Here is a 26,188-nt window from a genome sequence, read left to right as displayed (position 1 = left end):
ATCAAGCACATGATTGCAAACTGGTAGATAGAGTTACTTTCAATCAACAGCTACAATGTTATAAGGAAAAATAAAATGAATATCTATGAAAATTGTGTGTGAAGAAACAACTAGCTTCAGTTCACAATCTTCACAAACTCAATAACTTTTTACATGCAGTAATAGTAAAGTTCACAACCAAAAACTTGTGTATGAGGTAACATTTGAAAACCATAGTTTATGTCATAAACTTTATGATAAAAATGAATATAAATGTTGACTTTGAACCACCTAAAAAGATGACATCTTCTATTCATTCTGGACACTATAATATAACACAAACACATTTGCTTTGAATTGCTTCACCTGCTACTTTCTTATCTGTTTCAAGAAAAAACAAGAAGAAAATCAATGAGAATCAGATTAAGCACCAAAATTATATAAACTAAAAGGGAAGTTTTAATACTAAAAAGTGTGTAGAAGCATTTTAGGTAGCAAAGTTGCAATCTGCAGTTGTTAAATGTATGTTATCTATATGTTGTTATGTTATAGAATCATATGAGACTGCGACGAGTAGTTTCTATATTGAGAAATAGTCGTTAAAATCATGTTATATAGAAAATATTCTCTAGGTATGACACATAGTTGACTGATAAGTGGGAAGGTCGCAAGAGCAGGGCTAGGGGGCATAGCTCCGTAGTCCGTACGGTATGGTTCACAAATAATCTTGTATACTGAACCGAGTATTTAAACAAAAGTTGTAATCGGTAAACCCTAAACTTGAATGATAGAAAGGTAATACTGCCGCTCTATATTCAAAGACATTGAAACAATTGGCCAAACTTCATGATCAAATCTCGTGTGTTCTTTATTTACATTTTTTGTATCTGGTTTCTTTTGAAATGGAGTTGTTGAAACACATGCGATTTGATCATGAAGTTGGGGCAATAAAGAACACACGATTTTTGATCAAAAAACATGCTTTTCAAATCTCATGTGTTCCTTATTTACATTTCTTGTATCTGCTTTATGAAGAGTCTAAAAGAGCGTCTTGCGCATTTCTCTTAAACAAATAGTTTTTCTCTCTCTCAAAACTGTTCACATAAGCAAAACAAACGCAACGAATAATAATAGCTTTGAAGACATTTTTCAGAAATAAAAACCAAACCTTTTTCCAAATTTGGTGGTTGCACCACCACAAGCATTGTTGTAACTCCACCAGGAAGATTGCACAATGGACTCTGACATTCCTCTACTGTTTTGTTGTTCTCCAATATTTTTCCAGCACAAATTAACTTCACATCTTTTACAGTTCTTGGACCATACTCCTTATCTTCAAAAAATAAACACAAACTTATAAATTTCTTTAATCTTATATACGCCATAAAGTTGAAATGCAAATGACGCGATTGAATAAGGATACTCTCCATTTCTCAAAGTACGAACTTGGATATATCTGATCGATTAGACCTTAACTGGAGCTTATTAAACATTTGAGCCTAACCACTTAGTTGCATTGAAATTATTAAACGTACGAACTCGGATATACATTACATTCTTGCTGTCTTTTATATAGCAAGCATAGAGTTCATAAATTCCATACTTAAATGGAATCATCATAATCCCTTCTATCAATCAATACATTGACACTAATAGTCCTAAGTTTCCATGTTATTCAATCCACCTAGGTCTTCTTAATTTGCAGTACATCATTCATTACAACAGACACAAATTGGTAGTATCTTAAGTATTCATAGGAAGACAAAAAACGAGGTGCAAAAGCGCTTATCATATAAGTGTTTGTGTATAAGCTATTCTATAACAAAAGGTAATATAAATAAAGTCAAACAGTTGTTCAAATTGTTTTCATAAGTTATCCCAGAATGCTTATGGACATGACATAAGCTGTTTATATAAGCTCTCCTAAACAACCTCACAAGTCACAACACAACTAACAGTCACAAGTGACTATGTGAATAGATAAGTTCAAATAAATCAATCCAAACTGACGCTAAATAAGATTACACAACTAACCTTTTGGCCATTGAGTAAGAATACTTTCTTTCAAAGTTGCAATACTAGTAGCAGCAGCATAACTTTTCGGGCCAATATCCGATCCATCGCTCAACCGAAACTTGATCTCTAATTGATCTTGTTTCTCAGCCATACTCAAAAGGAAGACTCTCACAACCAAAGTATTCTTTTCAAGTATTGTGCAAAATTTGATGAAGACGAAAAAAGTGGAGTCCTCTCAATCAGACTCAATATAAAACAAGATGCAAAATCTGAAACAGCAAACTGAATAAGTTAGAAAACTAAGAAGGATCAAATTTCTGATCATAAGAATAATGAAATCGAGCGAAATAAACTAGTCATTGTTTGGATAAAACAACTTAATTAAGATAAGCATAAACACTTATTATAAAATTTCTGTAAGCTCTATCAAACAGTCTCACAAGTGCTTATGTCAGTAGATAATCTAAAATAAGTCAATCCAAACAAATGAAAAATCACTAGATTGAAATCCAACAAACAAGTAATGATCAAAAGAAAACATCATGGCAAAAATCAATCAACACACTTACATAATTCAAATGAACATCAAATAAATCACAAAAGCAAATTGAATTCTCAACTGGGTCATCTACAAATCAAGCAAGAATTTCAACAATAACAAAAAGAAAACCTTAATTAAGTGATGTTTTTCTATTCCAATGATTGATATGATCAAATGAAATTCAGAAGAAACAATGAAAAGGGATTATTACAAGGGTGTTTCTGAGTTTTCAAAGTGGCTCAAAATTTATAATCTTTTCACATACTAGATTAATGGAACATGTTATTCTTATCATCATAACATAGAATCAAAAGGGTCAACTTTTTTAGTGTCAGTTACTGTTTCAAAAGTGAGAACCAGACAAACGTGTGTATGTATGTGTCTGTCATCACTATTAAGACATTCTTAACATTTTCAAAATTATTATTACCATCTTACCTTTTCATCTATGCAACATATTATTGGTCACGTGTTATAATCTATGCAACATATATTAGAGTACTAGAGATTCACCTGACACAACTGAAACACACAACTGCGAAGTTTTGGATTTTATTCTGGATAAAGATATCGAGTTTAATAATGTAGAAATTTGTGAGCAATTTTTTGACCGAAAGTTAGAGACTAATCATTTGTAAATAGTGTACTTTTATGTTTATATGTGAAAATAAGGAAATATAAAATTAGATTTTATCTTTTTTTGGTAAAGTTAGATTAAAAAGGATAAAAGAAAAAAGGAACAAGATTCTACCAAAAAAACAGAAAAAAGGAACAAGAAATATTATTATACCATGCCATAATTTATCATGAATATATTTCATTTGCCTTCTTCAATTTTCTTTTTTTGGTAATTATTTTAAGAATAATAGAAATAGTATAAAAAAGGGTTTAGTAAAAAAAAATGTTTGGTAAAAAAAATCCATGTAATAAAGGTTTAGTAAAAAAAATAAATCAATCAATGTAATAAAGGTTTTCTTTTCTTTGACTAAATTCAAAGTAAGAAAGGTTAACACATAAGAAAAAGGTTCACATAGAAATACACCAAAAACAAAGTTTTGTTAGAAAGTTAATTTTCTATATACTACTAACAGTTACATCTATTTTTTTTTACTATTATATAATTATAAAGTTTTCGCTATCGTTAGCGATAGCTAATCTTCATCTGTAGGCACACAAGGTCGGTTTTTTCCTTTCAAAATATTTACATTTTAATTCCTCTAAAAGACTATTAAGACTTAAACTTAGATCCTCTCAGATTTAAGACTTATATGTGTACACTATTTTATTTCGATCATATTTCATGTGTTTCTCAAGTCGAATAAATTATGTTTGTGTAGTTTATTTTTTTGACGAAGATGTTTGTATTATATATATTTTGCATTGCACAATTTAAAGGATTTTTCAATACACATACACACACATAGAGACTCTCAATATTTATGATTTATTATAGGTTTTTTTTTTTAACAATATTTATTATAGGTTTTTATTAAACAAGTTGTGATAATTAAACAAGAAAATAATACCAACTTGATTGGATGCCCAAGAGACCCACTACATGGAAATAAAAATTTTGGTACAAAAAGGGACGTAGCACCTAAACCTTAATTAATTAATTAGCAGCCAATAGTTGCCTATTGTGATGAAAAACCTATCTCATCAAAGCATCATCATAGTGTTTTTGTAAGTAAAGTAAGAACTTATATTTCTTCTTCTATATTTTTCCATTAAAGATAATCATATTCGAATTATATCAAATATTAAATATATACTTCTTCCGAATAGAATTTAAATTTTTATTTGTCACACATTGTTGAGTCTAATTCTTTATACTAAATTCAACCTCTTACTTGTTAATTATAATATAGTAAAGTAAGACTTTCATCCAATTGTTCATGCAAGAACAATTGGATATAATGTTTAGCTTTTGAGAATATTCTTTTTTGACATTTTGCAATTTGAACTAATTCCTCTAAAATTAGTGTTTATAGATTCCTCCTATAATATATTTAGAAGATTCGACTTTTCAACATATATGCACAAGTGAGTGACACTTGTTAAAGTTTAATCATGCATAAAACCAAATTACTTGTCAACTTATGAGAAAGGATCAACATAATATGGTAGGTCTACATGCTTTTTAAATGTCTTTAAGCAACAATTGATTAAATGTAGTTGAAATTGAAAAAATATTCAACCAAAGATTGTTAGTAGTTTATTTTTGTCGAGTAATTTATTGGCTAGAAATTTCACCTTTAAGATGAATATATAAGTAGGGTGTCCGGAGTTCGAACTCAGACTTCCATGTAGTGCGATTGTTAGTCAATTTTTAATTAACATTAATAATTAAAAAACACTAATAGATATACTTCACACCCAAGGTAAGTGCGGATTGTGCTAGGCTCTGATTGGTAAAAATAAGCTATAAGCTAGCTGATAGCTGATAAGCTAGCTTATAGCTGAAAAACTAGCTTATAGCTGATAGCTGATGACTGGTAGCTTATAGCTGAAAAGCTAGTAGAATAGCAAATTTAGCTGTTGTAAGTACAAAATGACATAAAAATACATGGTTAGTGGGTAGTTTTTTTTTTGTAAGTGTTAGTGGGTAGTTATTATAATTTTTAAAAATAAATAAATAAAATTAATTAGGGTAAATATGGAATAAAATGAAAAAGCTATAAGCTATAAGCTCATATGCTACTTGAAATAACATCTCAAAAAACGCTATAAGCTAGTTAGAGAAGCTCGTTACCAAACACTTCACATTTTTTTCAAACAAGCTTATAAGCTAGTTCAATAAGCTATAAGCTAGCTTATTGGACTTACCAAACAGTGTCTTAGAATTCAAAATTTTGAGCCCTTACTGCTTTATAATAAGGGTTTTTCTAGGGAGAGGATTGTCTCGAGTAACATTTGTTTCCGGTTAAATCCATACCATTCATTTTATTTTTTGCATGTGCCTAATTATAACAAAATAATGAATTAAGGGTAGATGTTAAAACCGGACACTCTCCCGTGACATTTACACGGGAGACAATCCCCTTCCGTTTTTCTATCATGTGCAACTTTGCACATGTTAAGAAATTCAAAATAGTAAATTTGCATTGGAATTTGTGCATTTCATATTAAATATTTAATTTTTTAATAAATAATTGTTGTTTTTTATTAGATAATTACTATTTTTGGTTACTTTAACATGTGCAATATTGCACATGTTAGACAAACCCTTATAATAATAGCAAGAGAAAAAATAATATGCACCAAGAGTGTAAAACTATTTTACAGTATCAATGCATCCTCATTAAACTCTAATAGTAATAGAGATTAAAGGATATAAGAAGACAGAGTAAAATAATGTTACACAAACAACCAATAATGTTTTATCTTTCTGTCACATCACCCCATTCATGTATAATTATTTTGAAACTACTTTATATGACATGAAAGAGTGCTGATTTCTCATTAGATGGCTGTGTAAACTTTCATTACACTGACCGTTTACCATCTTCAAACTCATAGTAATATATTGTCAATATTTTTAAAATATCTTACGTGTATCAATAGACTATGATGTTTGTGTATCTAAGATATTTGAAATTACAATGTTGCCATTTTTTTTTTTTTGCATAATTTTAATTTTATCGTTTCAAATTAAATTAAAACCCATAATAAGATTTTTTTTTTTGTTATTGAAATGATAATTATTTTTATATGTTTCCTTTGTTATTTAAAATTTAAATAAAAATAATTCTTTTAATTTTTCATATTATTATTATTAAAAAATTATTTTTAATAATTAAATAGAATCTGCAAATAGTCGGAATTAACCATTTTTAGCACCATCACTGTGTATGGCGACAATATAGAATGGAATTCGTGTCATCACCACAAAGGATAGAGGATAAAGTAGAATAGAAAGTAAAGTAAGAAAAAGAACTAGAACAGAAGAACAATCATCATAAGGCAAACTGGCGAGTGGGAAAAATGTAGTTTTCCAATGATTAACTAAAATAAGTTTGAACAGTCAAAAAGGAAATACTGGTAAAAAGTTTTTATTTAAAAGTATGTAATAAAAGTTTAATCGATGTGCACCGTCGGTGTAAAGATTCTTTACACATATATCAATGATGTGTTGTCACATCATTTAATGAATGTGACATATTATGTGATTTTAAATACTATACATGATGTGTCAATATATTATTGGATGTATGTGTAAAATAACTTTACATACATATAAATTAAATTCATGTAATAATAGACACAATATTACAAGGAAACATACGTAATTCATGGTGCAGGTCGTTGCAACCAATCTCAACTGTTCGATCTAAAATTAACACTTGAGATTATATTTTAATTAAAATATACAATTCTCAATTTTATCTATCCGATTTAATATCAAAGGTCCAGATCAAAATTTACGAGTAACTGCGTTGATTGTTTACTGCAAACAATCCACATTCCAACTATATGGAATAAAGGGAAGCATTCATGTCCAATGTGATTGACATAGTCCACAACTAAAATTAAGTTGAACTAGTATCACTAAAACTCATACTGATCAATTGCAAAATTTAAGGTTCATAGTCAAATAAAAATGTTCGATCTATGATAATATCGACATTTAACAGTAGAGCTATGACTTGTGGACATGAAATTAAAATCTCTAGTAGTACTTATTATGTCTAAAAATATTAGTAAGGAAATTAGAAACTTTTTTGTAGTGGTCTCTATTTATTTATGTCTGTATATTCAACTTGTTTTAGTAGTGGTAATATATAGCATTTTAGGTATGCAAATGGAGAATACTCTCTTTAGTGGAATTCCCTTCGTTTGATATTTTTTTTTTTGTTGGTACAGTTTGATTTCTTATATGAGAAAAAAATCTTTAAAGAAAGATCTTACTTTTGTTCAATTGGCCTCTACATTTTTAATAGAAAAAAAATACAAGTATATATATATATATATATATAGTAGATTTATCCCAAAAAGGGGAAGCATATTTGAAACTGTTGGAGTTATTGTTGAATTATAAAGAGATCATAAGTTTGATATGTGGAATAATATATTCTTTTTGAAAATGCAAGATAAGAAAGAATCCATATTGAATCAATCTTTTGTGCTCTTTGTCATACTTGCAGCTTTATTTGTTAAAAATACAAATAACATAGTACATATATTAGATTTGATCATGCATGATTAGTTGTCTCTACGTCTCTAATTGCACTGTGACTATAATATCTTTCTATTTTTTAAGTTTAGAATACAATATTACAATTTGTTTAAATACTACAGTCTATATTTATTAAAAAAAGTTAAAATAACGACGAAATTTATAGATAAAACGACAAAATTTGTCTCTATTTTTGTTGCTAAATTGTTAGACACATATAATTTAATGACCAAATTTATTTTTATCAACTCTAATATTTTTTTTTATATTTTAATTTGTTTATCAGTGAGTATAGTTTATAAGATTACCTTAAATCCTATCTATTTATCAATAAAATAGGAGTTATATCCAACATTACTGAACTCAGATTTAGTGATGAAGAATTTGAGTAGTACGATAAAAATTCTGAATTTAATCTTTAACTCTATTATAAATAATAATAATAATAATAATAATATCCAACATTCCCGTACCAAATTATTCTATTTTAAATATTCACAACTAACATACATAAATTTGTCTAATCAATACAAATAGGTTGGTACATAAGAAAAATTGTACACCCCCTAAAGTCCAAATAAGAATCAAACCCATTAGAAAACCCTATTCATATAGTCATGCTCCACTCTCAAATGACACAAGTTATGAAGGAATAATATTTAGACACTTTTAAATAAAAAAAATAAAATATTTAGACACTTAATTTGGTTACACATATATAATTGAGGAAAAGTAAAAAGTGAAAAGAATTAAATAATATATATATATTTAAAATAATTCAATAATTTGTATTGTTATGTGTGTGACCAAATTGAGTGTCTAAATATTTGTGATCAAATATTTTTCCAAGTTATATGATGATAACCATAACCTTATCTATGGAACAAGGACACATATTACTATTTATTAGTCTCAATCTTAGCGTGTGTTTGGTTCTGCGGCGGAGAGAATTGATTTTGGCAGAATTGATTCTGTAAAATTGATTCTGGCCAAAATTGATCACTACAACATTTATTGTCTTTGGCAACACGTTTTTATACAACATGTGTAAAATGTAACCTAAAAGTAGCATAGGCAACGATTTGTGCCTGTTGCCAATTATGTTTCCGTAACGCTGTATAACTGTTCCCTGAACCAAAACAGGGGACAGTTTTAAGATGTAACTACGAAATATGTTGGGAATAGTTCATAACTGTTCCCTTAACTATCTCTGGGAACATTTTTCAAATGTCACATTATTTGTAATAAAAGGCTACATTTAGGAATTGTTTCTTATAAAGTTCAACGATAAGAAATTCTCCAGCAGTAGAAATTTTTTTTTCTTGACAAAAAAAAAAAACTTGACAAAAAAAATATCTGGAAGAATAATTTTTTTTTACAGCTGTATATTCTTATTCTTATTAATTTGTTGGTTCCTCTCGGGAGAGAATAATGATAATATCAAAAAAATTATTTATATATTTTTTTATTAGTGATTTATATTTTTGATTTATATATATATATATATATATATATATATATATATATATATAATAGAAACAAAGTTTGTATAAAAAAAAAAAAAGAAACTAAGTAATCAGATTGAGATATAAAAAGGGTAGATTGAGATTAAAAAAAAGAAAGAAAAAAAAAACACTACCCTTTCGTAAAAAAGAAAAGTAGAAAACCCTTGTCATTCCGATTTCAATTTTTTCACAAGGTGAAGTTCTGCGTTTTCTCCCGCAACTACAACAACAACTGCGAGCGATAACGAAATGGGGTTCTTCTCCTTCTGCTGGCTCGTTTACTCTTTGATTCACTCTTCGTCCTCCCCGCACGGCAGATTTCAGATCTCTCTATCTCTTCGTTCTCCACAGCGTAGCGTTGTTCCCTGTTCAAGTGCTCATTGCTAACCACCGGCGCCGTGTTTCTCCTATTTTTCGTTCTTCTTCTCATTGTGGGCTCTTCTTCTTATATAAGAGGTGAATTCCCCCTTTTCTTGAATCATGATTTCCTTTTTTTTAATTAGATTAGCACCTAGGGTTTGTGAGTTACTGAAATCTGTCCACCTAATCTCATTTTATAGTTCTAGTGAGTAGATGGTTAAGTTTATTGATTGTTCTCTAGCTTTTAGTTCACCTGATTGGATTTAAACAGATTATTTGTAGCGGGTTGAAGAGCAATGGTGTTTGTTTTGGTCAAAGTAGATATTCTGCAGAAGAATGAATTGGGTTGCAACAAAACCTACAAAAAGGAATCAAAATTGGAGCATGATGCCACACTTCAGTTCATTTTTAGGTTTTGGGGTGGTTCAGGTACCAAAGCTATTTCTGTTATTTTAGGACTTGGTGTGGTTTAGGTGCCAAAGTTAATTTTAATTGTGAAGCTTTTGAATCTTAACTGGAACAACTATTGTTACTCCATATGACCAAAGTAAATCCTAATTCTCTTTGTTTTTCTTGTTTTCCTTTGAAAATAATGGTAGCTAACTCCTTGTTGGGTTGTTTCTTAATTTCAGTTTGTTTTTGATGAGCAGGCATTAGGGATGAGCATAGATCAGTTTATGTGAGAAACTCCAACTGAACCCAACTGAACTGGTAAACCAGTTTGTCAAACCCAACCGAACTGTTTTTCGTGCAGCTTTGAACCAAACTGAACTGGAATTTCAGTTCCAGTGTACCAGTTTTAACATTGTCATATGTTTTTCAAGAATCTAAAGCCTTTTATTACTTTTGCTTATTTATCCCAATGGGGACTAAGAAGGGTCACTTTCATTGCATATATTAGTTATCCACAAAATAGGGTTCTTTTTAAGTGTAGTGGAGTAGCATATTTGAAGCTTACACTTGACACTATTGTTTTTACTGTTGTTTTTCATAGAGGAAGGTGTCTTGTGTTTTGCAATTAGGTTATAAACAATCTATTTAAAACATAGAAGCCTCTTGACGATATATTGTAGACCAAAGTCAATTAGTGTTGTTTTATTTCTTGTCTATGCACATAACATTGAATTGGATTTTGGTACTTCTGTTTCTACTTATATTTGTTTCTTCTATTTCCTCTTAACTGAGTTATTGTATCTTCAGTGCTATCAAGCTTGATGTTTTCCTTCTCAATTATGTGAATGTTGTATTAACTTGATGATTTAGATTCAGTTACATTATGCAATAATAGTATTTTCCACTTTGTGATATAATTTTATACTTGTTTGCCAGGTTTGATGAAAACAATTCAGCGGAAGCGGTTATGAGAGTTCATTGTGGTTATTGATGAGGTTGCAATGTAGAGACAACAACATATGGACTATGGAGAAGCTGTACAAGGCCAACCATGTCGGGGGGAGTACGAACATTATCTACGGTGAAAATGGATTATGATCAAAGAAAGGTTGGAATTGATAATGATCATTGAAAGAAAGGGATTATGTCCAATTTTAGTTGTATTTATGGTTGAGTAAATATTGTCTTAACTTGTATTTGAGAAGTCATGGGAGCACAAACCATGACTTTAGGTTTTTATAGTAGGAGGTACTTTTTAGTATCCATAGAATGGAGGTAATCCACTATGCATTTATGTAAAACTACAAACATTTGAATAAAGGATCATGTATTTGCCTCACTTTTATTTCAAATATATAATTTGAATATTAAATTTGGTCAAAATATTTTCAAAATTATTGTCTTTATTAGAAACTGTTGCCTATACGTAATGGGGTCACTAGAAAACTGTTCCCTTTGTTGAATCTTTAGGCGACAGTGACAAACTGTAAATAAATATGGCAACAAGTATAAACCGTTGCCTAAAGTTTGCAGTAAAACTGTCCCCTTTTCCCGATAGCTTAGGCGACGGTTTTGAATAGTGTGCCTAAAAAGCGAAAAAACTGTAACCATAGATATTAGGTAACGCTCGCTTATAAAACAGTTGAAAACTGTTCCCTGTACCTTTAGGTTACAATTTTCATAGTTTTGGCTACACTTTTGACCGGTTGTCTAAAAGCAAAAATGTTGTAGTGGATTTTAAGCTGAAGTGGTTTATGTTTGGATATATTCATGAAAAAGTGAGTTGAACAAAAAATTTGAGTGTAAAAATCAATTCTAGAATCAGAAGCTACGATTTCTAGCTTCAAGTAGAATCAATTCTGGAGGCAGAATCAATTCTACTTTTGAGAAACCAAACAAGTCAGAATCAATTCTACACGTCCAGAATCAATTCTGGATGCTCCAGAATTGAAACCAAACATACACTAAGTGTTGCTCCTATCACTAAGGCTGCATGCTGCATTCCAACAGAGATGAACGTGCATTTTGACCATGGAATGGAAGGAATCTAAATACAAAGAAAAAATGATGTAATATAAATTTAAAGTACAATACTATTCCACATGCATGCTTGCTTGACCTTTTGTTAGAAATGGAGTAAAAATTTAACATGTGGTACTATATTTTGTATAGTACATGTATATACTGAAAGAAATAAATAAAAAAAAAAAATACAAAAATGGATTCCGTATAGTTGAGATATTCCTTCATTCATGCAATCAGTGTATTCGTAACAATTTGATTCAGATCGAATAGTTTATAAAATATACAATTTAAAAATAAAATAGAATTGGATCTAGATATTTAAAAAAAATCTAAAATATCAAATTTAAAATTCAGATCTACAATCACTTACGGTTCGATCCCCCACAATTGCGATCGGGAGAAGGCTGAAATCATTTGATATCAGAACTGACCCCGAATCAGATTAGACGGTTCAGTGGACTAGATATTGGTGGTAAAAACCAAAATTTAGATCTACAATTGTTGATACACTAACTGTGTGAATTTAAGATATAACAATTGAGAATCTTGGTATGAAAAATACAATGACATAATGAATATGAAGCCTAAACCTAATTCCATCCAATGAGGTGGACCACAAATGACACTTGTGTATTTTTGCATCTCTTTCAAATTTTATACACTAATGATTAATTATTTGGACCACCTTATAGATAGTTTTACAAAAATCATGCCTGCAAAGTTCATAGAATCATCACACTTGCATACTCAAACAAAAGAGTGTGTACGAGTAATAGACCAATGAATAATTAAAGTATATAGATACTCTCAAATTCATATCAAACATGTACTCTAAATGATCAAACATGTACTCCAGATTCTTTAAAAAAATTTGTCTCTTTCCTTCAAAACAATTGTATATTGACCCCATTGGGAGGGTTACATCAACTCAATGGTGCATGTCTTGCAAAAAATTTACACCATAAGTTCCACCTTTAGCAACTAAGCAAGAACAGATTTGAGTGCAGTCAAAACTTCATGCAGACAGAACAGATTTGACCGTCCGACTAAGATCAAATCATTCAGATTTAAAGCAGTTGTACATCATTTATCAACTTATCGAATAAATCAACATTTTGATCTTTAAAATTGTAAGGACCTTTTGATAGAGATTAAATTGATTGATATGTTCTGTAGTTTAAGGGATTAATTTGCTATGAAATTTGAAGGACTAAATTGTTCGACTGTTACGATTTCGAGTATCAAAATGCTCAATTTACTCTTAAATATTCTTTCTTTTTCCTCCTCTTCACTTTCTTTTCTTATACATGAGGTGCAAATGCAACCATCAAGAGAACATTAACTATAGGAAATTACTGGGATGAAGACTTGGAAAAAAAGAATTCTCTGCACATTTCCAATGTCTTGTAATCATTTTACACAACAAATAACTATAATATATTATATCCTACAAACAGTTTCCTAATTCAAAGGATCTGTAACAAAGCAATCTCATGAACTAAACCTAGAATTCACCATCATCATGATAATCAAATCATAAAAAGGTGAAGGTAAAAATTGGCACTAAGAAAAATTTAACTAAAAAATGAACTGTCCTAGCACTTGTGTTCTCAACACCAAACTATATATATATATATTGATGACACATGCATGTGACCCTTTTATCTTCAAGAATTCAGTTCATTCTCTTTGATGCACTAGCCCAATGACAGACCAATAATAGTATATCCTTTCACCAACAAAAATTAAAGGACGCGTTTCTATGTAACAAGACTCTGAACGTCAGGTCCGAGCCAGGACAGATACCATGTCTGCGGTAGGGGGTGGCATTGAATCCACCCACCATATGTCCTGATTGCTTCGTCCTCTCAACCAATCTTCTACTCGCCTTGTCAAAATTCATCTTGAAGAAAATCTCAAGCTGCAAAATTTTTAGATGAAACCGGTATTTTGTACTCGTCTGTTTCGTAGAATCCGATGATGTTTTCAAACCATAGTGCATCTTCTCATTGGCAGACTATGATTCCAAGATTTGACAGTTCCTAATAAAATCATTTGAATAATTGACATACTTGTTCCAAAACGGTCTAAGATGTTCAAAACCAATCTCCAACCAAGGTTTTGACTGGCCATTGTAATGAATGACAGCGGCCATTTTCACACTTTCAACACTGGTTTTGCTCTGATAACCTAAACCAAGCAAGTGCCAAGAAGGGTCAATTGGATAAACGTGACCTCTAAATGCAATCAAAGCTGGAGGTAGGGTTCCAAGCTTCCACATTGTCATGTTTGACCTCAGATTCTGTCATACACAACACAACCTGTCAATTATAACTTCACAAAAAGATAAATTGAAGCCAATGGTATGGATTTCCCAATCCCAACTTTCAAAAGAGGACAATTTCCAATAAAAGAAAGATAAGATCAAAGGAAACGGAAGTTTGTGTGTGACCTCACTACCTACGTAGCACTGACACTTCAGATCGAAGATCGAAGATGTGCTTGGTGTCTGACATGTGTCAATGTCTAACCCTGACAAAACATGTAGTATTCAATAATTTTCATGTTCTTAAATTATTATCAGTGTCTACATATCACTGTTGTGTCAGGTGTCAATATATGTGTCAGTGCTTCAGAGAACACTATTACCTATGTAGCATTGACACTTCAGATCAAAGATGCATCAGGTGTCTGATATGTGTCAATGTGGTATTCAATCACTTCATTTTCTTAAATTATTATTAGTGTCTACCTATCAATGTCTAGTCCAGTGGCAATATATGTGTCAGTGCTTCAGAGCACACTATTACGGGCCAATTACCACATATATTAATATACAACAGAATATTTAAGCAAGTACAGCAGCATTAATTTAAAATCATATGCCAAAACCATAAAATTTCGAATGATTAAATGATAATGGACGAGGATTTTATACCTCTTTAAGCCAGGAATGATATGTCTCTCTAATATTTGACATTCTCCATGTACGAAGATCAAAGATATTCATCCCATAAGCCCAAGCACACTCGTTAGGATCCAAATACTTTGCAATGAGGGGATGGGAAAAATTGAAGTAGTTCTTAAAATACTTCTCCATTACCCACTCATCATCACCTTTGCAAGTTTCCACAGCTCCATTAACTTTTCCATTCATATCAATTTCCCAAAGTGGAGACAAATCGTGCTGAACCACAACATCATCATCCAAAAAAAGCACCTTGTCAAGGCTTGGGAAAAGCTGTTCAACACACACAAGATTAAACACAATCAGCACAAATAAGATCAAACACAACCACATGTACACATTTCAAGTTTCATTTGGTGAGTAAATATATTATAAAAAACAAAGATATTATGGTTTGAAAAGTTTTAAAAATATTCTGCAAGAGGGAAGGGACATATCGAGAAACAATACAGAAAGAGTGAGTTGATTGTTGATGAAACCAACTTACCTCAGGTATGTATATGCGGATATGGTTGAGTAAAGATATGTACTTTGGACTTCTCGACTGCAACTTTGACGCAAATTTACGTGGATTGGTATCACTGAGATTGGCTCCCATGACATGATTCCCATGGTAGTAATCCCGTATTCCATTTTGACTTTCTACAGCTTCAAGTACCGGAACATTTTCTTTAGTTAACCAGTCAAACTGATGAATGCCTTTGACTTCAACTATAGCAGGTGAGGGAGGATTTAGCGCAAACCACGAGTGCATACCAGCATAAGTTTTTTTGTCGGTGATGACATGGAAGACTATATTTTCAGGTTTCTGAGATGACTGAACAGTTGAGGCAACAACTACTGAAGCAGCCAGGATGTTATCGGTTGACAAAATAAAATGGTGGTAAGAGTTGTCAGATAGCATAGGTAGTAACTCCGGAGGAGGCAATTGTTTGCGTGCATGCGCATTCGACGAATATTCATCAGTCAAACGCAAAGAGAGACAATTAATCCCTTTAGGGACGGAACTAGCTGCGAAGTGTTTATTCGTCAGCTCTGCAAATTTAGATTCTATGATTTCTTTCTCAAATTTCTCCATCTGTCAAACGTAGCACAGCATTGTAACAAAGATCAATAAAATTTATCATTTGCCAACACTATCAATACAAGAACTAAAAGTTTTGTTATGATAAATGCGACACATTATTGGATTAAAAATCATTAAAGATATGAACATTCTATGTAGCACTGACACTTCAGATTAAAGATATGTCAAGTGTCCAACATGTGTCGGTGTCATGGTTACATCCAATTATTCCACTTTCTCATATTATTACTAGTGTCAGCGTGTAAGTGCCGTGTCCGTGGTATTGCATAATACATGCAATTGTTTCTCAAACTCCTCAGAGTGATCCATAAAAGTAATGGTTATCTATCAGAAATAATGAGGATCTAAAACTTTCAAAAATTAAAATTTCAGTGACAAAAGGTGCCTAAAATGTCATTTTATGTCAATCCATGTGTTAGATAGCCTTTAAGATTCAAAAACATTAACAGAATTCATTGTTAATCAAGAAATACACGATAATTAATGTAAACATAACATGCAACTTACCATTCCCTTTAACATGAAAGCGAATGTTTTCGCATCATATTGATTGTCCTTCATATCAGAAACCATTTGTTCAAATGAATCTGGCAGCTTCACACTAGATGGAATTTCTCCGGTCTTCACTTCGTTGAGTATGTTGTAAAAATCTCTAACTAATCTCTGCTACACCATTATCATCATAACAACAACTATTCAGATAAAGTTGTTTTTAAAAAACTTTCCTAAATATGATTATATATATTGAAATCTATTTTAACATAAAAAGAAAAAATTACCGCTGAATCGTCAACTCTACCAAGTAACCTTGGTCCTAACCGCCTACCTAAACAATCTGAAGACAAAAAACCAATAAAAGGTCAGAATTAGACAAAAGACGAGACGTAAATTGTACACAACAATTAACCTTCAGAACCATAATGAAAGAAAGATTAAGACACACAAACATACGAGGCAATTAGGCAACATTTCGAATGACAGAAATTGATAAATCAAAACTATTAGATTGACAACTGACAACACAATCCAACTTGTATATCAGTTCTAAATAGTAAATCACACATCAGTTCCTCGAATAAAGAATCAGTACAACAAGATAAGATACAAAATTCAGCATTACATGCTAGGAAAACATAATCGTCATCATAATTATCACCATCCCTGATCGTGAATCGAATCTTATTATGAATTGTACGGTAAATTACCAATAAAAATATGACAATTTTGAAGTAAAAACCAATGACAGAAAACTTATAAGTTGGTATGCCATATATGAACCTCAAAATAATTCAAGATTCAAGTCATAAATCAAATCACAAAAGGAAAGTAGCTACTTATACTAAGTTGACTATATATATATATTCACACTAGAGATTCATATCAATCGAATTTAGCATTGCATTGCATCATAATGAATCAAGACTCAATGTGTATCATAAGTTGTTTTTGGCGTAAACCAGGTATCCTCTACGTGCAACTGCAAAGACTAATCCCCCGAGCCTTGTGGGACCCAAATGGGCGGCAAACTCTCCCTAAGAGTCTTAATGCTTCTGTATGCCTAAGTCATGGATCAAACCTAGGATCTTGGTTAAGCTAGAAGAGACTCGCGCAATCTCATCTAAGCACTCTTGGGTATATGTATCAAAAGTTACTCATAACATGGATCCATAGTTCAAATGAAGCTAATCAATGCAAATAAAATTCTGAAATTATCATCAAGTCACACGTAAGATCCTAAAATGAAGAAAAGTTTCATCTAGAAAAACTTCCATAATCACAAATGAAACAATTCATGATTCACCTAAAGAAGTAAACTTTTGATCCAATATTTAAATCAAGATCTATCTTAAAACAAACAAACAAACAAACAAACAAACACATACCAATCCAAAATCCAAATGATGCATATCATGACAAAACAAAACAAAACAAAACAAAACGAAAGAGGATTAAAAAAAGTACCAAATGAGGAACACTTGTTGACACCTTCAAGGGTAACAACAGCAGTGAGAATGAAGACAAATGGCAACAAAAAAGCAAGGATGAGAATAGTATGAAAAAGGGTTCTATAAGAAATGTGACAAGCTGCGACCTTGATCTTCATCAAGTCAATAAACCCATTGTTGCTTGATATCGTGATACTTCTCATGCTAGGCGAGAAGTGAAGCTGCATCGTCGTTTATGATGCAAAAGCACCACTAAGTCATTGCCACCGACAACAACAACAATAACAAATGACAACAACACTTTACTTGTTATTACAAATGTAACATCATTATCAACAACATCATCAACACCAACAACATTAATATCAACAACAGTAAAATCAACAATTTTCTTTTGACATTGCTTCACGAAACCCACCATCAGATCCAATATACACTAAAATGACCCTTTGAATCTGAATTTTTATTTGGTCTATTAAAAGACCGCATTGAAGTTTTTAGCCAAATGGGTAATCGAATCTAGCTGAAAGGAATCAAATTTCTTCTGGGTTTGTTGGAAGTTCTTCTTCCAACTCCATGGATCAAAGAAGAGAGAGAGGGAAAGAAAGAGAGAGATAATTAATTTTTTTCTATTTACGGAAAATTATGAAAATGAAAAAAAGAAAGAAAAAAAAATTATGAAAAACTTTTGTGAGTCAAAATTGTGTTGGGTTAGAGAGAGAGAGGTGAGAGAAATGTGTGGGGTGGATGTTTGACCTTAATTTTAGAGAGGTGTCCTATGTTTATGGACAATTCTTAAAACATAAAAGGATTATGTGGATAGCATTATGAGAGAATGGTGGTTAATTTTAGTTAATTAATCTTTAATTTTTTTAACTTTGTGTTAGTGAGAGGGGGAATGAAATTTAGATGAAAAGGTGGGAAATTATGGTGGGTGTGTGTGAGAGAAAGAGAGGGAGGGTTAATTTGGCAAATTAACGTGTAGTTAGTTTGTTCAGTAGTGATTGACACGCTGAATTTGATAGGGAGAACCATAGTTCGATTCCTTTCGGAATGGGTTGAAACCACATGATGTCAGACCTGACCACCAAACAAGATTAAACCGGTGATGAAAGAAATTTTTTTTTGGAAAATTATGGTATAGTGTGTGAAAGAGGTGATAATTATTGGAGTGTTAGTATGATTTTAACTTATTCTTTTATATGGAAAATAAAATTAGGATTTGTTAACTATCTGAAGTACTCTTTAAATATTCTTTTTGAATAAATAATTCATTTAAAAAATGAGATATTTTAATTTTTAATGTATTAAATACACACAATTTCGTAGATATTTTATAAAATTTAAGAAGTTTAAACTTTAAGGGCCCGTTTGGTGCGTAGGATAGCATAGTGACAGGATATGATATAAAACAGGATAAGGATAAGATAGGATAACAGCAGGATAACAGTTATACTCAGTTATCATATCCTATGTTTGGTGCACACATGATAACAAACATGATAACTATTATATTTTGTTTTTAATACATATTTGCTCATAATAATATGATAAGATATATAACATATTTAATTGACAAAATTACTCTTGTAAAACAATTGTTATTTTTTTTAAATTATTTTGTAATACTTTGAATTTTATAAATAAAAAATATAAATAAGTAATCAAATAACTTTATATAATTTAAAATAAAAATCATGAGAAAATAATCAAGTTTAATTTTTTATATGAATCATGATCAAATAAATACTCAATAATATATACATGTTAGATAAGCCAAATAAATATATGATATATCTCATACGTAAATAATAAAATTACTATTGCAAAAGAATTATATTTAATTTTTTTATAAAATTTAAATTAATATCCCTATTTGTCAATTTTTTAATAATCATTTTACTTTAAAATATTATAATTTTAGTAAAATTTTGATTTTTTAGAAAATATAAATTACAAAATTACCCCTGTGAGAAAATCATATATATTTAAAAATTAATTATTTTATTATTTATATTTTATTAATTTTATTTTATGTATTTTAAAATATATTTTATAAAATAAATCAGTAATTTTTTTTTCTTCTTATCCTATCCTGCTGGTAACCCAGCTCAAATTCAGGATAAGAATTATAACTAGAGATACAAGATAGGATAAGCTTCAGGATTAACTTATCATATCCTGCTGTATCACCAAACACTGTATTGCGGCAGGATATGATACAATTATCCTATCCTGTCTCTTATCCTGTGCACCAAACGGGCCCTAAAGAGTATCCACAAATACTAGTTACTAGTATTTTCCACAAAACTATATACCAATTATATTGGAGTGTTATTATGATTTGGCTTAATTAGTAAAATGGTCCCTTAAAGACATTTTTGGTTTCAGATTGGTCCCTTAAAGAAAAAAAGGTCCAAATAGGTCCCTTAAAGAAAAAAAAGTCCGAATAGGTCCCTTAAAGACATCTCCGTTAATCAGTTTGGTCCTATTTAGACATCTTTTTAGGGACCAAACTGATTAACGGAGATGTCTTTAAGGGACCTATTCGGACTTTTTTTTCTTTAAGGGATCTATTTGGACCTTTTTTTCTTTAAGGGACCAATCTGAAACCAAAAATGTCTTTAAGGGACCATTTTACTAATTAAGCCAAATGATTTTAACTTATTCTTTTATATGAAAAATATTGGAGTATTTTAACCTATTCTTTTATATGGAAAAATAAACAAAGCTATTCTCCAATTCAATGCATCTAAAGTTATCCTTTTGTTTATTTTAACAAAGAAATTATTTGTAATACACATTATTTGAATCGATAGAGGGTGAGATGAGTGTTTTGTTCAATTTTTCATTTATTCACAACTCAAAAATGAAAATTTTAGAATTTCAATAAAACACCTTAGTCGCAGTCTACTACAACCGCGGAAAATCGGATCGTTTGAGGATCCACATTGATATTACATTGGCTGATTGAAGCACCAGCTGAGCCAACTCAACAACCATCTCCACTTTCACGATGAAAAAAGGACGACCGATGTCGAGTATCGCCGTACATCAGTCTGTTAAGACAAAACCGTCCCTTTCACCAACATGAAACTTCAAAACAACACCGATGTTAGAACAATGATCTCTATTTTCTCTCATTACATGACGAAGAGACCGATCGAGCTAGAGACTAAGTAGTTAGATCCATTGAAGCTATTGACCTTCGACGAAATCACGGCTTGCATGGTTGAACCCGGAGAGGAGGAAGTTGAATTGCAGTTAATTTATCTGATCCTTAGTTTTGTTTCTTTGTGTTAAATTTATGTTTTTAATTTACGGTCTTCGTTCTCAATGTAATATGTCGTTGTTTTTATCGCATATTTCATTATCGTAACAATCTACTTTTTTTTTCAATTCTAATCTGGTATTGTCTGCTACTTATGTAGCGGACCCATCAATGACAGAAAACCAAATAATGACAAGTACAACATTATAGTCGAAACAAAACATCAAAAAATACATATTAATTTATATAAATTAAAAAGAAAAATTACATTGATTCATCAAGTGTTTTAACTTCAAAGTCAATAAAAATTTCCTCCTAAGAAAATTAAATATTAAATGTTAGACACAAAAATTATATCAAAATAAACCAAAAGAAAAGGACCGCTCCAAATGTGGAAGAACGGGTGTTAACAATAACTATCAAAATGATGAGAATATTCCACTTGCTTAACATCCTCTAGTTACTCCTGAGCATCCTCTACCTTGTGCTCAACATCTTGCTACTACAACCAACCACTTAGCTGGTTTGAACTAAAAAGTTTAGTAGGGTAGGACAATCTCATTTGTGTCGGGGAAAGTTCCACTTTTGTCAGTTCTACGGGCCTCTGCTTCTCTACGGGTCTTGATTTTGGCTAGTCATTCTGTTCCCAAGTTGAACACAAAATGTCCCTCGTCGATTATCATACCTTGCCCAACCATGATGAATAAACAACACCGGTGGTATCAATATAAGTAGCCAACAAAGGACTATGCGACCGTTTACACGCAAAATAACTCAAACTAAGTAGCAGACATATTCAAAATGTTACAATTTTTTTTATAAAGGTTTTGGGTTAAAGTATGGTGTCCAACTCACTTGTAGAGTTGTTCTTGAGCCCAATGTGGATGATCCCCCGGCTGCCCGCTCATGATTACCCAAAAGTGGTATCAGAGCCGATGGTTCGACGAAAGGTGGAACTGGCTCCTTGTATCGAAAGTCTTTCCTAACAAAGGTGGTCAAGCCGCGAGTCCCGTGGAGCAATGTGGCTTACGACGGTACAAGTGTAGGATGAAGAAAAGTTTCCGCTTGAGGGGAGCATATCCTAGAGTTGATGGACTCATACTTGAGGGGGAGATTGTTGTGGCAAGTGTGAGTGTTAAGTCCCACATTGGTTAGAAAAGTAGAGGTTGAACACTTTATAAGTGTGTTAAGAGTCCCACATCGGTTGAGAGATGGCATGACTAAGTGTTTATATACTAGAGGCAATCCTCACATTACAAGCCGGTTTTGTAATGATGAGTTAGGCCCAATACTCATTTCTAAGATGGTATCAGAGCCTCTATGACTAAGTGGTCTAGAGTTCGATCCCCGCTCCCCTCACTTTCTAATTATAAAGTGGAATTTAAGCATATGGTAGGTGGGCCTATGCATTATCCACGCTTCAAGCCCAAGTGGGCTCTTGCATGAGGGGGCGTGTTAGAGATAATATAAAACCATTGATGTGACCTTATCCAAACAGCTTAAGCTTTTGGGATAATCGGTTATTTGACATGGTATCAGAGCCTCTCCACGATCCGCTGGGCCACCTGTTATCAGGTTTCCGCTATCGGGCCACCCACCGTTTATATCCACGCACCAAGCCCAATAGTGCTGGGCGTGAGGGGGTGTGTTAAGAGTCCCACATCGGTTGAGAGATGGCATGACTAAGTGTTTATATACTAGAGGCAATCCTCACATTACAAGCCGGTTTTGTAATGATGAGTTAGGCCCAATACTCATTTCTAAGAAAGTGAGATGACCCATAAACCTAACACCTTAAGATTTTGGGTTAAAATGTGGTGTCCAACTCACTTGTAAAATTGTTCTTGAACCCAATATGAATGATCCCCCAACTGTCCTCTCGTGACTAAACACATCTACTACTTAAATTGGAGAAACATAGGACAGAAGGCATGAGGATGCCAAAAGAAATTTTCCGTTTGTATAAACTATAGAGTGGTACTTTTTTAAACTGTGGCATCATATCGAATTGGCTACGCACAAGCTCAATGGACATCTGGGTGGGTATTTGAGAGGCCCAAGTCTCATATATAAAATAAAGAGATTTACTTTTGCATTGCGCCTAGAAAATTATACATCCGTTCGTTACTTGAGTAGTGGATTTTACGTTTAAAATTTTAAAAATTTCATGGTAGGAGGGTTTTTTCCTCAAAAATCCGCTACTTAAGTAAAAGATGTATAAAAATGAGAAATTTTCATGTTAGAAGCAATTTTTTTTTTCCTTCTCAAATTTCACATTTTTATAACGTCCTCTACTAAAGTAGAGAAATGGTAAAAATCTTGAATTTTCATGCAGGGTGTTATTGGTTTTTCTCAAAAATCCGCTACTTAGGTAGCAGATGTATAAAAATGAGAAATTTTCATGTTAGGGGGTGTGTTTTTTTTTTCTTTTTCAAATTTCACATTTTTATAAAATCTGCTGGCTACTTAAGCAGAGGACTAATCCGCTACTGAAATAGAGAACTGGTAAAAATCTTGGTAGGGTATTTTTTTCTCAAAATTTCTCATTTTTTATAACTCCGCTACTTAAGTAGTGGAAGGGTAAAATTGAAAATGCGTAGGGCGCGTGAGTAGCCTGCAAAAATAAATCTCTAGAATAAAAAGATATATATAAGGTTTGAATTTGATGTATAAAGATTGAACCCCCATAATTAATTTAGAAGCTAACTTTAATACATTTTGTCCCATACTTGTAGAATATAGCCAAAATCTTAAGACTTGTTTCTTTTGGGTAAAAAAACCTTAAGACTTGTTTCTTATTAGACACTCCTTACATTTTACAAGACAAACAAACTCAAGATTCTCTATAAATCACGTCTTCTGGAAAACTAGCCAACACCTATACATTCATATAACTTTTCTAAACAATTCATTGTTTTTGCTAGACAAAGAAATAAATTCAAGAGAGGAAAAATAAAATAAAATTTCACTTTAATATAATTTTGTTTAAACAATACCTCCTTAATAATTTTGTCCAAGTTAATGTATGAACGACCACCAGGTCTTGTGTCCTCTTCTGCCTTCTTCAATTCCATGGCCTTTTTCCTCATCTTCTTTCCTTTCTCTCCAATCATCAATTCATTAACCAACTTCTCCACCTCGTCTCTCTTAACATTCGGAAGAAAACAATACAAAGATAAAAAAACAAACTATCTGAGGACAAAATGGATTACGTTAGGTTACATTTTTCTAAATATTATTTTAGTTTTAAAAAATGAATTGACTTAGTTAAAAAAATTGCAACAAGCAAAGCATAATTTTTCATTATAATAAAAATAATGGACACTTGGTAAAAAAAATAAAATAAAAAGTAACATTCAATTTTATAAAATGACTTTATATTTTACCGGTCTTATAAAAAGTGTTACATCGTCCCATGAATTTAGTTTAGTTGGCAGAAATATTATATTATATATGTGGATCCGGGTTTAAACCCCGATCATCTCACTTATCAATTTTAAGGAAGAAATTTCTATCCATTAGACTACTAAAAAAAATGTTATATTTGCATTTTTTTCTATCTTAAAATAATAATAATTTTAAATTATTAACGTAACATTCATTACTTTATTTTAACTCATATATTCTTATTTATTAAATTTTACTCAATTTAACTACACCACTATATAATTAATAAAAAAGTTTTAGTAAATGATAGTAATTTTACCAATAATTTTTTTTTTTGAAGAAGCTAAATTAGCCCACCCAAATTGGCGTCAGAGAGAATCGAACCTCAGACCTCAAGAGGAGCACACTCCCAGGTCCCAAGCCAATACCAATGCACCAACCCAAATGGGTTAATTTTACCAATAAAATTAATTCAACTATTCAGAGTGCTTACAACATGTTGCATGGTCATGTTAATTATTACTATTTTTTTTTTATAGAGTCATGTTAATTCTATAGAGGGGGAGTGGCTGGCCCTGTGAGTTTGGAAATGACCTTACAGAATTCAAACATTTATGTGGATGGCAACACATGAATATATTGTTATTAATTACCGTAGGAGCAGACGAGGCATTGGAATTTCTCCTTTATGCAATAGTTGCGGAGCACGAGATGAAACAGTCATCCACGTGCTCGAGATTGCATTAATGCAACACATGTATGGCTCAAATTAGTTCCCTCCAATCAGATTTCTAATTTCTTTTCTTTATCTTGTAGGAGATGGATCTTCAAGAATATATATCAGTGACGACCTCCATGGAGCTTATGGCGTATATATATTAGACTTCTACTTTGATGGTAGATGTTGGCACCTGTGGACCTGGTGAAACAAAGTAATATCTGAAGAAAGTTTTCAATATCAAACTGACCCTACTTATGTTATTCTCACGAACTCGAAGGCCAAAGAGATTGTCAACAATTTTCACAATTCGTGGAGTGACAATCAATGTGAAACGATCTTCATTGGATGAAAAAAGAACTCAAGATGGGTGGGTGAAGCTCAATTGTGATGGATCTAAGAATTATTAGTCGAGCCTTGCTAGTTGCGGTGGTTTGTTGAAGGGACTCAGATTACACTTGGATAAAGGATAGTTATATATTCATGCAAGCTTTACGCTCTTCATGCAGAGATGTAGGGAACATATATATACCTTGGTTTGAATCTTGCTCATAGGCAAGGGATTAGGCATCTTCATGTTGAAAGCAACTTTAAAGTCCTGATTGTTATGATGACAAACACAATAATCAACTTTAAATTAAGGAAACATGCCCACTTTGGTGCGCTGTATTCCACAACTCTTGGAAGAGAATTGGCAAGTTCACGAGTTGGACTATAATATAAGGAAACTTTTCATTTTAAAATTTAAGATATAAAGTAAAAACAAATTAATGAAAAAAAAAGAGTAACAAACAAATGCATGAGATGAATTATCAC

General features: G+C 31.6%; 2 protein-coding genes and 1 long non-coding RNA gene across 7 annotated transcripts; 1 reads left to right on the top strand and 2 right to left on the bottom strand.

The window, feature by feature from the left end:
* Positions 1 to 10: 10 nt before the first annotated feature.
* On the bottom strand, positions 11 to 2,945 carry LOC123905670 (membrane-anchored ubiquitin-fold protein 2-like). Of its 3 annotated transcripts, none has more exons than XM_045955365.1 (4): positions 2,666 to 2,945; positions 2,014 to 2,264; positions 1,148 to 1,312; positions 11 to 360 (listed from the first exon to the last, which is right to left on the bottom strand). In XM_045955365.1, exons 2-4 carry the CDS (start codon positions 2,144 to 2,146, stop codon positions 305 to 307), a joined length of 354 nt encoding a protein of 117 aa, XP_045811321.1. In that variant the 5' UTR covers positions 2,147 to 2,264; positions 2,666 to 2,945; the 3' UTR covers positions 11 to 304. The 3 variants fall into 3 exon arrangements, with proteins under 3 accessions (XP_045811321.1, XP_045811320.1, XP_045811319.1); XM_045955364.1 differs by having other exon boundaries at positions 2,748 to 2,901; XM_045955363.1 differs by having other exon boundaries at positions 2,565 to 2,897.
* Positions 2,946 to 9,231: 6,286 nt separating this feature from the next.
* On the top strand, positions 9,232 to 11,353 carry LOC123905668. 3 transcript variants are annotated; one of them, XR_006808449.1, is made up of 3 exons: positions 9,232 to 9,673; positions 9,849 to 10,124; positions 10,210 to 11,353. It is a non-coding gene; the product is annotated as an uncharacterized LOC123905668 (long non-coding RNA). The 3 variants fall into 3 exon arrangements; XR_006808448.1 differs by having other exon boundaries at positions 9,233 to 9,673; positions 10,228 to 11,353; XR_006808447.1 differs by having other exon boundaries at positions 9,849 to 11,353.
* Positions 11,354 to 13,363: 2,010 nt separating this feature from the next.
* On the bottom strand, positions 13,364 to 18,769 carry LOC123905666 (probable galacturonosyltransferase 14). Its single transcript, XM_045955359.1, has 6 exons — positions 18,013 to 18,769; positions 16,830 to 16,885; positions 16,558 to 16,713; positions 15,451 to 16,041; positions 14,934 to 15,236; positions 13,364 to 14,297 (listed from the first exon to the last, which is right to left on the bottom strand). The coding sequence occupies exons 1-6, from the start codon at positions 18,221 to 18,223 to the stop codon at positions 14,013 to 14,015; spliced, it is 1,602 nt and encodes a 533-aa protein (XP_045811315.1). The 5' UTR covers positions 18,224 to 18,769; the 3' UTR covers positions 13,364 to 14,012.
* Between the last annotated feature and the right edge of the window lie 7,419 nt (positions 18,770 to 26,188).

Source organism: Trifolium pratense, linkage group LG2 (genome assembly GCF_020283565.1).
Source record: "Trifolium pratense cultivar HEN17-A07 linkage group LG2, ARS_RC_1.1, whole genome shotgun sequence".
Taxonomy (NCBI): Eukaryota; Viridiplantae; Streptophyta; class Magnoliopsida; order Fabales; family Fabaceae; genus Trifolium; species Trifolium pratense.
Note: the sequence above shows the minus strand (reverse complement) of the source record. Positions and strands in the feature narration are given on the sequence as shown.

Bases quoted from the DNA above. Each gene is read 5' to 3' on its own strand.
- LOC123905670 (XM_045955365.1), bottom strand. From the start codon at position 2,146: ATGGCTGAGAAACAAGATCAATTAGAGATCAAGTTTCGGTTGAGCGAT. The intron at 1,313-2,013 runs GTTAGTTGTGTA...TATTTTTTGAAG, and splicing joins TCTTACTCAATGGCCAAAAG to ATAAGGAGTATGGTCCAAGA. The intron at 361-1,147 runs GTTTGGTTTTTA...TTCTTGAAACAG, and splicing joins ACCACCAAATTTGGAAAAAG to ATAAGAAAGTAGCAGGTGAA.
- LOC123905666 (XM_045955359.1), bottom strand. From the start codon at position 18,223: ATGCAGCTTCACTTCTCGCCTAGCATGAGAAGTATCACGATATCAAGC. The intron at 16,886-18,012 runs GTACTTTTTTTA...TTTTGTCTTCAG, and splicing joins CAACAAGTGTTCCTCATTTG to ATTGTTTAGGTAGGCGGTTA. The intron at 15,237-15,450 runs GTAAGTTGGTTT...TGTGTTGAACAG, and splicing joins TCCGCATATACATACCTGAG to CTTTTCCCAAGCCTTGACAA.